General features: G+C 39.8%; 1 protein-coding gene across 1 annotated transcript; it reads right to left on the reverse strand.

Moving 5' to 3' along the window:
• Nucleotides 1–5,675: 5,675 nt before the first annotated feature.
• On the reverse strand, nt 5,676–6,798 carry LOC145046962 (uncharacterized). Its single transcript, XM_078995218.1, has 2 exons — nt 6,433–6,798; nt 5,676–6,221 (listed from the first exon to the last, which is right to left on the reverse strand). Exons 1-2 carry the CDS (start codon nt 6,796–6,798, stop codon nt 5,676–5,678), a joined length of 912 nt encoding a protein of 303 aa, XP_078851344.1.
• Nucleotides 6,799–11,970: the final 5,172 nt, after the last annotated feature.

The raw sequence follows: 11,970 nt of genomic DNA on the forward strand, positions 1-11,970 counted from the left end.
CTCTGAACCAAAAAAATTACTTTTATATTAAATAAACCATCAACCAAACATGTTTGTCAAAACCATAAGGCATTCAGAAAGTATCCATAAACATCTCAAAAGTACATTGAAGTCAATAAAGCAAAAAATAGTGGTGTGTGCAATGTGATCATCCCGAGCTCTTCCCCTTCGAACCGGAAGTACTTGAAACATAAAATGAAAATCATAAGCACGGAGCTTAGTGAGTTCCCCAAAATACCTCATACCATACATATATGTCATCTCGAGGCTGTACAAGGTCTATTTCATCATCGAGTCTATTTCAACTCATATGTCAGCACAACGCTGTATCAGGTCTATTTCACCCCCGAGTCTATTTCACCCTATATATATATATATATATATATATATATATATATATATATATATATATATATATATATATATAGCAAACAGGCACACAGGCATACAACACATACATCAGGAGTCACAGAGACTACAAGCATATACAATCCCTAGTATCCTACAGTATAGTAAGCAAACTCACCTCGTATCGCAGCTCAAAAGTCAACACGCCCTCAAAATCCCACAACATGTGCTAAACTCCACCTAGATAATCACACAAGGCAAAACCTTAATCTACCTATTAGGACATTAATAGCTATAAAAAAATCCACAAGTCAAAAGTTAACCCTCAGTCAACAATCAATGTTGACTCCAGCCGACCGCCATGACATGGTCTTCCTTGGCCACGTCGTGGCCCACATACAACTAAACAGTCAGGAAAATCTTAGGTGTCACGCCGTCGTGACCTAGGACCTAGTCTTGGTAGCTGGGGTTCTAACAGTTTAATGCATTAAGTTGTTTTCTTCGATTCCAAGAGCTCTAAAGCTCAGATCTGATCCAAAATGTGATCTAGAAGGATAAAGTTAGAAACTTTATCCATTAGGACCATCTAGAAGGTCCAAAAATGCATGTCTTGAACCCATATTATGTCAAAATGAGGGTTTATGACCTAAATCTCATTCACTGATTGAAAACCCAACCAAACTCCAAATCCAAGGCACAAATTACACCGAATTCCCCATAGATTCATAAATTTGCAAACTTTAAGAGATCCCACCATCCAACCAAGATTCATGCACTGATTGAAAACCCAACCAAACTCCGAATCCAAGCCACAAATTACACCGAATTCCCCATAGATTCATAAAGTTGCAAACTTTAAGAGATCTCACCATCCCATCAAGAAAAAACAAGAAGTTAATTGAACAAACTCAAGATCTAGCAACCTAGCATGATAAAAATCGAAGAGTGCTAAGGCGAAGAATGGAGACTTACTTGCTTGATCTTTGCTTCCTTCTTCCTCCTTCTTCCTTTTTTAGCTTCAAGGAACACCAAAACTAGCTCAATGAGGGAGGAAAGTGATTATAGTTTTCTTTAGGGCTTATGGGGTCTGATGGAGTGTAACATCCCAATTTTTAGGTATGAATTTAAAAGCTTATATATCTATTTTCAGGGCAACTCGACGAGTTGGAAGGCTCCAACTTGTCGTGTAGAGTTTTAATGGTCGTGCATCTTTTACGGTCTACTCGACGAGTTAGAAGGCCCCAACTCTACGAGTTGAAGGTTGAACATGAAAACCCTAATTTTCAAGGTTTTGCACACTATTTAAAGAACTTATGGCTAATTGTTAGCATCCATCATCATCCCCTCAGTCCAGAGAAAACCCTAATCGTGCCTCTTTCCCCCATTTTGTGTGTGTGTGATCTTAGAAAGTATTCTTTGGTGTTTTTCTTAAAGGAGCTTGGAGTTGGTGGTGCAAAGTTGAAGGGAGAAGCTTTAGATCCATGATTTTCAGTGTTGTTGCAGCCACTTTGAGGTATAAATTCGTTATCTTTATCATCCCTTTGCTGGATCTCTTCATTTGAAAGTTTATGGCCATTATTAGCTTATTTGGAGTCAATCTTGGATTTGAGCATGTCATTAGGCTAAGACATCATATATGGACATCTCATGGCCTCCATAGACTTAAAGTTTCCAACTTTATCAAGTCTTGGCCCTCCTTCATGCCCTAAGTCCCTTGATAAGCCTTATTTGAGTGTTTTAGCCCTCTTGATGCCATGCATAGGCGTAAAGCTAGCAACTTTACGTGGTATTTCAGTCAGAAGAGACCATATCTATAGTTTGGAGCTTTGGTTTTGCTTGAAAGTGTCTAAATGCATTAAGGCTAGGAAAACTCGACGAGTTGCACTGCCAACTCGACGAGTTGGTTCGGGTTTTCTCGCTTTCTGGATGCTGAAGAACTCAACGAGATGCTTTGGTAACTCGGCAAGTTGCCTCGAGCTCTTCATAATTTTTTGAGACATGAAGGAACTTGATGAGTAGGGTTAACATGGACTGTTGACCTTGACTGTTGACTTTGATTTTGACCTTGGTTGACCCAGTTTGACTTTTGAGGGTATTTTGGAATATTAACAAAGTAGTCATTAGTGGTTGTAGGCAGTTGAGTTGGAGCTGTGAGTTGGGATTGATATTACGTGTTCAGCACTACTTGTGAGGTGAGTTTTATACTCAAGGGTCGAAGGCACCCAGGGTGGCCCTTTAGATTGTTATCCTACTTTATTATTTTTATGATATGTTAGATCGGTATCCTGGTAGATAGGATGTTTCTATGTGATTATGATCGGTTAAATCGGTATCTTGGTAGATAGGATGTTATGCTTAGTGATTTGTAGATCAGTTTGACTGTTTGTACACTATTATGTGATTATCTGATACATGTGCATATGTTTGATTGGTGGTTGAGGCTTTTCTTCTTTGTGCATGAGCCAACAGACCGGGGCATTCCAACCTGATGGTTGTAGGCCGAGAGTATTCCATCCCGAAGATGATTGGACTCATAGTATGTAGGCATTCCAACCCGATGATTGTGGGCCGAGAGTATTCCATCCCGAGGATGATCAGACTCATAGTATGTGGGCATTCCAACCCGATGGTTGAGGGCCGAGGGTATACCGTCCCAAGGATGATTGGACCCATAGTATGTTGCATTCCAACTCGATGGTTGAGGGCTTGGGGCATTCCAACTCGATAGTCGATTGGGCACATAGAAAGTTGTTATTATATGTGTGTTATTGTTGTGCGAGGATTTTGGGGGAACTCACTAAGCTTCGTGCTTACAATTATGGATTTTGTTTCAGGTACTTCGGATGATCACGGCAAGGCGAAGGCTTGACCGTGCACCTCCTCGTTTTTCATGTTGTGATTTCTGGGAAAACCCTGATATTGGATTATTTTGAAAACAATTTGTAAATAATGGATGGTTTTGGAATGTTTGAAAAGTTTAAAATTTTCATGAATTTTACGGATGTTACATGGAGTCTGAGGATGATTCAACCCTAGCCTCCTCATTCCTTTAGATAAGGAGCAAACCAGTAAAAAACGACATTTCACGTCAGCCTTCTACCAAGCTCTGGCCAATACTGTCATGTCGTTGTTGCTTAAATGAAACACGTGAACCCTCCTCGCCTTATCAGGTCATGGTGGTTCCTCCACCATGTAGTGGCAATCCTCAAAATGATAATTTTAATTATGAATAATGTACCTCAAGATCCAGACGTTATATTCTTCCCCGCGTGAATTAGACTTTGTCCTCGAAATCTGCCACCTCAAACAGCTCAGGGTAATGCTCTCTCATCGCGTCCTCTGACTCCCATGTCCATTCTGAACCCTTTCGGTGTTGCCACTACACCTTGATGAGATCTACAACCTTGTTTTGCAAAGTCTTTGTCCTCCTATCAAGGATCGCCACTGGTTTCTCTATGTAATTCAAGCGATCATCCACCTAAATTTCCTCCAATGGAACCACTTCGGACTCATCAAAAAAACACTTCTGCAACTGAGAGACATGAAAAGTGCTATGAATCTGACTGAGCTCCTCTGGCAAATCCAAACGATACGCCACCTTGCCCACCCGGGCTATCACCCTAAAAGGACCAATATACCTGGGGCCTAGCTTACCCTACTTCCTAAATCGGATGACACCTTTCCAAAGTGACACCTTCCGGACTACCATGTCCCCAACCTGAAACTCCAAGTCTGACCGGTGTCTATCGGTGTAACTCTTTTGTCGGCTTTGTGCTGTCTAAAGTATGTCGCGAACCTGTTGAATCAATTTTGTCGTTTTAAGTACCACCTCCATACTCCCATGACCCAATGGCATCTTGGTAGATAGGATGTTATGCTTAGTGATTTGTAGATCAGTTTGACTGTTTGTACACTATTATGTGATTATCTGATACATGTGCATATTTTTGATTGGTGGTTGAGGCTTTTCTTCTTTGTGCATGAGCCAACAGACCGGGGCATTCCAATCCGATGGTTGTAGGCCGAGAGTATTCCATCCCGAAGATGATTGGACTCATAGTATGTAGGCATTCCAACCCGATGATTGTGGGCCGAGAGTATTCCATCCCGAGGATGATCAGACTCATAGTATGTGGGCATTCCAACCCGATGGTTGAGGGCCGAGGGTATACCGTCCCAAGGATGATTGGACCCATAGTATGTTGCATTCCAACTCGATGGTTGAGTGCTTGGGGCATTCCAACTCGATAGTCGATTGGGCACATAGAAAGTTGTTATTATATGTGTGTTATTGTTGTGCGAGGATTTTGGGGGAACTCACTAAGCTTCGTGCTTACAATTATGGATTTTGTTTCAGGTACTTCGGATGATCACGGCAAGGCGAAGGCTTGACCGTGCACCTCCTCGTTTTTCATGTTGTGATTTCTGGGAAAACCCTGATATTGGATTATTTTGAAAACAATTTGTAAATAATGGATGGTTTTGGAATGTTTGAAAAGTTTAAAATTTTCATGAATTTTACGGATGTTACATGGAGTCTGAGGATGATTCAACCCTAGCCTCCTCATTCCTTTAGATAAGGAGCAAACCAGTAAAAAACGACATTTCACGTCAGCCTTCTACCAAGCTCTGGCCAATACTGTCATGTCGTTGTTGCTTAAATGAAACACGTGAACCCTCCTCGCCTTATCAGGTCATGGTGGTTCCTCCACCATGTAGTGGCAATCCTCAAAATGATAATTTTAATTATGAATAATGTACCTCAAGATCCAGACGTTATATTCTTCCCCGCGTGAATTAGACTTTGTCCTCGAAATCTGCCACCTCAAACAGCTCAGGGTAATGCTCTCTCATCGCGTCCTCTGACTCCCATGTCCATTCTGAACCCTTTCGGTGTTGCCACTACACCTTGATGAGATCTACAACCTTGTTTTGCAAAGTCTTTGTCCTCCTATCAAGGATCACCACTGGTTTCTATATGTAATTCAGGCGATCATCCACCTAAATTTCCTCCAATGGAACCACTTCGGACTCATCAAAAAAACACTTCTGCAACTGAGAGACATGAAAAGTGCTATGAATCTGACTGAGCTCCTCTGGCAAATCCAAACGATACGCCACCTTGCCCACCCGGGCTATCACCCTAAAAGGACCAATATACCTGGGGCCTAGCTTACCCTACTTCCTAAATCGGATGACACCTTTCCAAAGTGACACCTTCCGGACTACCATGTCCCCAACCTGAAACTCCAAGTCTGACCGGTGTCTATCGGTGTAACTCTTTTGTCGGATTTGTGCTGTCTAAAGTATGTCGCGAACCTGTTGAATCAATTTTGTCGTTTTAAGTACCACCTCCATACTCCCATGACCCAATGGCCGACCTCATCCCACCATATCGGTGTCCTACACTTCCTCTCATAAAGCATCTCAAAATGAGGTCGATCAATGTTGGCATGATAATTGTTGTTATACAAAAATTTTGCCAAAGGAATATATGTATCCCAACTACTGCCAAAATCCAAAACACATGCCCGCATCATGTCATCCAATGTCTGGATAGTCCACTCACTCTTACCATCAGTTTGTTGGTGGAAAGCCATGCTAAAGTGCAGACAAGTACCCAACTCCTTGTGGAATCTCTTCCAGAACCTAGAAGTAAACCGAACATCCCTATCAGAGACCAAAGAAACCGGCACCCCATGTCGTGCTACCACTTCCCGAATGTAGATATCGACCAACTTTTTTGCCAAAATACTCTCCTGGATCGGAATAAAATGCACGCTCTTAGTCAATTGGTCCACGATGACGTATATTGAATCCACTCTACACGCCATCCGAGGCAATTTAGTGATAAAATGGATCATAATCTCTTCCTATTTCCAAATGGGGACTTAAAACGACTATTTTGTCATGAGGTCACTGATGTTTGGCCTTGACTTTCCTACAAGTCAAGCACCTCTCCACATACCAAGCCACGTCTCGCTTCATACATAGCCACTAATAGTCAAGCTGGAGATCTCTATAAATCTTTGTCGCACCGGTATGAATATAGAATCTCTACTTGTGTGCCTCCTCCATAAAAACCTGATGTGCACCACCCCAATAAGGAACCCAAACCGTCCAATGAAGGTTCAATAATCCCCAACCATCATAATCAAAGGAAGCAACCTGACCCACTATGTACTCACTCTTCCAATGCTTTTCCTTTATAACCTCAACCCGAGCCTCACGAATCTTCTCTAAGAGTGGGGTAATCACTGTCATCCTCAAACATACATCACAAATCGGAGCAGTAACTGCCTTGCGGTTGAGAGAATCGGCCACCACGTTAGCCTTCCCCGAGTGATTAAGGATTTCACAATCATAATCCTTCACCAGATCCAACCATCTACGTTGCCTCATATTCAGATTCAACATATCCATTAGATACGTCAGACTCTTGTGATCCATGTAAATAGTACAACAGACCCCACAAAGGTAATGTCGCCAACTCTTGAGGGCAAACACCATAACCCCCAACTCCAAATCATGCGCAGGATAATTCGCCTCATGAGGCTTCAGTTGCCTCGAGGCATAAGCGCTCACATGACCTCACTGCATCAACAATGCACCCAAACCTATGATTAATGCATCACAGTACACCACAAAGTCCTTAACACCCTCTGGAAGGTTCAGAATCGGTGCCTCACACAATCTGTAACGCCCGTAGATCCGGGCTAGTCAATTAGAGACGTTAAGCGTCAAAAATGACTTTTTGATGGAAGATTATTTTGAATGAATAATCTTAATTAAGTTATAGTATATATTACAAGGTTTCCGTGCATATAAAGAACGCCGAAATCCGAGTTATAACGAAGAAGTTTTGACCTGTCGAAGTTTCGCGACAGAACCGGTACGACACAACGCGACGTAAAAAGTGAATTTACGTTAGAGCGATATTTAGCCTTAGCAATCTAAATGAAAGTCATAGAATACGTTAAACCATGAGCGTACATAAAAAGAACGCCCAAATCTGACTTCGTATGACGAAGTTATGATTTTTCGAAGTTTCGACTTAGTGGTATGCAGCCCGAATGCTCGATTTGAGACCGAGCGGTTTTTAGCCAAAACAATCTAAATGAGAATCGAAGGTCTCGGGTCTCGTTAATAGGAGTAAAACGATAAAAAGATAGGCGAAAACGGACGTCGGATAAAGATGTTATGATTTTATAACGGAGTTTTCCTATCCCGGCCTACTAAAAATAAATAATAAAAATAAAGTCAAAATTAGCCGACGGAGTCTAAATGAAAGTTGTAGATCGTAGTCTCACCTACGCGGGGATATAAAGAACGTCGAAATCGGAGTTCGTATGAGGAAGATATGAATTTTTGAAATGTATTAAATATTTTCAATATTTTATTTAAATATAAATTTTCGATATTATCCAAGGGGGGAGTCACCGGGCTTATCCAGGTTACGCCCCGCGTAACCTAAGATTACGCCCCGCGTAAATTGGCCTTCCAGCCCCTATAAAAGGGTGTCAAGGGCAGCCGAGTAGTTTGCTCATTTCTTCCCGTTTTCTCGCGTTTTTGCATCGTTTTTCGTGCAAGAAATATCCCGAAGCCCCGGTATCATTCCCGAGCCCCGAAGCAAGTCCCGAGGCCCCAAAGATCCCGAGAAGTGCAATTCCCGAGCCGAAGCTCTGTCCGCGAGAAGTCCGGTTTTTGTGAAGATCTTCCAGATCTACCGAAGAATACTACTTCTACAAGCTGTAGTGTTGTCCGATCATCTTCTGATCAAGTGAGTGTGTAGTTACATTCTTCTAACGCATAATTATGAAGTATTTTATACGAAATACGTGTTATGTGTATATATATTGTTGTTTATATGTGTGAGTGTATAGTCACTTTCATCTTACACATATATATATGAAGTATTTTATAAAATACGTGCTATGTGTATATATATATATATATATATATATATATATATATATATATATATATTGTTGTTTATACGTGTGAGTATGTGATCGCTTTCTTCAAACATATATATATTAAGTATTTGTTATGAAATACGTGCTATGTGTTTACATAATTTTGTTTATTTGAGGTGAGTATGGAATGGATGTTTTATATAGGTATTAAATGAGTTAATATGTATATGTATTTTATATCTACAAATATGTTGGGTAGAACATGGGTAGATGAATTAGATGATGTGTGATGATAATTAGGTGATGAGAAATAGGTGATGAGAAATAGGTGATGATAATTAGGTGATGAGAAATAGGTGATGATAGAAAGGTGATGAAAAATAGGTGATGTGAGATGAGAGGGGATACCATAACCTTGACCGGCGAGGTGGCAATTTGGCGATGTAGTCATCTACTAGAGTATAGATGGCGACCACGGACTATTCTAGATGACCCCGTGGAAACACCAGCAGGCTCATAACCTGTAGGTGCTGAATTACGAGTCGAGGCGATGTTGTGGCTACGTATTCATGCGATGATACTCTACCCCTTACTATGAATTATGAGTCCAGGCGATGTTGTGGCTACGTATTCATGCGATGATAGACTAACCCTTACGATGAATTACGAGTCCAGGCGATGTTGTGGCTAGGTATTCATGCGATGATAGTCTAACCCTTATTATGACTTACTAGTCCAGGCGATGTTGTGACTACGCATTCATGCGATGATCCTTAGGAAAAAGTCCTTAGGAACAAACATACAAGGAAACGTGATGTAAGGAGATAAGAGGTAAATACGATGTAGGAGATGACCCTTAGGATAATTCCTTAAGGAAGGTACTTAAGAAATAAATGGAGATAACGCGGATGGGTAATTGGGTTGATTGTTTGATGATTATATATATATATATATATATATATATATATATATATATGATATAATATTATGGGTTGAAAACCCTATATGCTCACCAGGCTCCCAAGCCTGACCCACTCAGTTTAATTGTATCATAGGTATCGATACGAAGCTGCTTTGCACTGAGAGATTAAAGGAGATGTAAATCATTAGTGTAATTGAATGTAAGTTCTGTTTATGCTTATATGTTTGTATCGGAACATGACATCCCGAAGTTTTATTATTAAATGAAAATACATTCTCTTTGAGAAATGTTTTGATAAGTTATTATCATATCTTGTTTTGGGAACAAATTCCGCAACCGTTTTCTTTAAAAGATTACTCTGATTTTATAAAACAAAGCATAAACAAATCGGTCTTTTCTGGCCGTGAAAATGGGGGTGTCACACAATCTTTGCCTCAGAGCCTCAAAAGTTTCATGTTGCTCAGGCCCCCAACGAAACATGACGGTCTTCTTCGTCAATTGGGTCGAAGTGAACTGATATGTGCATATTTAGTTTGTATTAAGTATAGATTTTTATTCATTTATTAGCTAAATTATTTCATTTCATGGACAAAGGGTACTTAAAAGTGTTTGAATTGTATTTTCAGTCCAAAAATGAAGCTCGGAAGAAAAAGGAAGCAGGAGAAGCGGTTAGGAGCTCAGGAATTGAATAAAGAAGAAAAACACCAAATATAACACCTACTCGGTGAGTAGGGTCAACTACTCGGCGAGTCCAAGTGAAGATTCGAGAAGATAATGACTCGGGAACCCAGATACTTATCGCATACGGAGATTGTGAGACGGACTCGACGAGTCGCCACCTGACTCGACGAATCGATACGTAAATATATAGATAACTTCTCAGATCGAGGAAAAAAACTTCTGGGACAATTCTGGAGCAATTAGCTGCGATTCAGAGGCCAGAGAAACCCTAGAAGATGAAGATAGAAGCTACAATTCAATCTCGAAGGAGATCTGAGGCAAATTTCACCATTCTACTTAATCTTTTGTTTTCCATTATGGTTAGGCAGTTAGAATTCGTTTTTATGCTGTTATTTACTTCAATCATGAGCTAAAACTCTTAACTTCTGTTTGGGGATACAAAATTGAGACTATGGTTTGATTATTGGTATGATTAATTCAATGTTGGTGATTTTTTGTTATTTTAGCTTGCTAAAGAACCTTGTGTGTGAATGATAACTTATTTTTTGTTAATAGGAAGGTAATTAAATAGCATGAACATCGTTTGATTATCAACCTCATATACCATGTGACTACTTTGTTATATGTCTAGGATTAATGAACATGAAACTAGAATTAATAAAAAAAATTAAGTAAATCCATGTGCAAGCTTGTGTGATGACCATCAACAAGAAGTTAATTAAAAACCAAATTGATTAACTATTATGAGTCTAAAGTAATCCGAATAATTAATCTAGTGAACTAAATTGAATTAGACAACTGATCACTGTTTAAGTTAGTTTATTTACTAAGGATTAGTGTAGTGAATGCGAACCTAGTCACTTAAATCGGTAACCAACAAAAGAGTTAATCCATTGCACTATTACCATGAAATCAACCATAGGATCAATTGAGTTGAACTAAACAGAAGTTCCTTCGTATTATTGAATCTAGTTAATTCTTTGTTTTTCTAGTTTTTAGATTGAGTAATAGTTAGTAAGTTTCTAGTCTTGTAAACTAGAGAAAACCCTCTACTTATTAATTAATTTAGATAGAATTAGTTTTTTATTTTTAATTTGCCATTCCCTGTGTTCGATACCCTACTTGCTTGAACTATACCACAATTGATAGGTTCACTGCCTTTGTGTGTTTATTTTACAACTAAAAGTAGGTTTAAAACTAAGTGAGTTTACGCACATCAGGAACCGCTATCTTGGAGAAATCATGAATGAATATCCGATAGTAACCCGCCAATCCAAGGAAACTCCGAATCTCAGACAGATACCTTGGAACCTCCAACCTCATCATCGCCTCAATCTTGTTCAGATCAACCAGAATATCATTTTGGTTGACAACGTGTTCAAGAAACTGCACCTCGTATTACGCGAGGTGTACTCATACGTTAGACATCCTCGGATTACGTGGGGCGTAGTCCTCACACCAACTGTCACCATCTGAAGCGAAACCGTGGGCAAAAAGCGACGATCCTGATTCGGCCACGTCATCAAGTCTTGCAGATCTGAATCCCGATTTCAAAAATTCATAAGTTTCGCATACGAGATCTGTTTTCGACGTTCTTTATATCCACACGTAGGCGTGATCATACTCTACAACTTTCGTTTAGACTCTGTTGGCTAATTTTGAATTTATTTTATAAATTATATTTTTAACAGGCCGGGATAGGAAAGTTCGTTAAAAATTCATAATTCCTTCATCCGACGTTCATTTTCATCTATATTTTTACCGCTGTGCTACTATTAATGAGATCTTCGATTCTCGTTTAGGTTGTGTCGGCTAGAAATTGTTCGATCTATTATTCGAACTCTATGATGCATACTGCTAAGCCGAAACTTTGAAAAATCACAACTTTCTCATACGAAGTTAGATTTGGGAGTTCTTTTTAGGCACACTTTCGGTTTAATGAACACTACAACTTTTGTTTAGATCACTAAGGCTAAAAAGTCCTCTATCGTAATTCACTATTTATGTCACGCAGTGTCGTGCCGGTTCTGTCGCGAAACTTCGACAAACCATAACTTCTTCGTTATAACTAGGATTTCGACGTTCTTTATATGTCTAGAATCC

The sequence above is a fragment of the Lactuca saligna genome, chromosome 5, assembly GCF_052625555.1.
Source record: "Lactuca saligna cultivar CGN05327 chromosome 5, ASM5262555v1, whole genome shotgun sequence".
Taxonomy (NCBI): Eukaryota; Viridiplantae; Streptophyta; class Magnoliopsida; order Asterales; family Asteraceae; genus Lactuca; species Lactuca saligna.

Excerpts from the sequence above, each read along its gene's own strand:
- LOC145046962 (XM_078995218.1), bottom strand. The coding sequence starts at position 6,798 with ATGGATCACAAGAGTCTGACGTATCTAATGGATATGTTGAATCTGAAT. Across the intron at positions 6,222-6,432 it reads ATTGGGGTGGTGCACATCAG|GAAGAGATTATGATCCATTT; the intron begins GTTTTTATGGAG and ends ATTTGGAAATAG.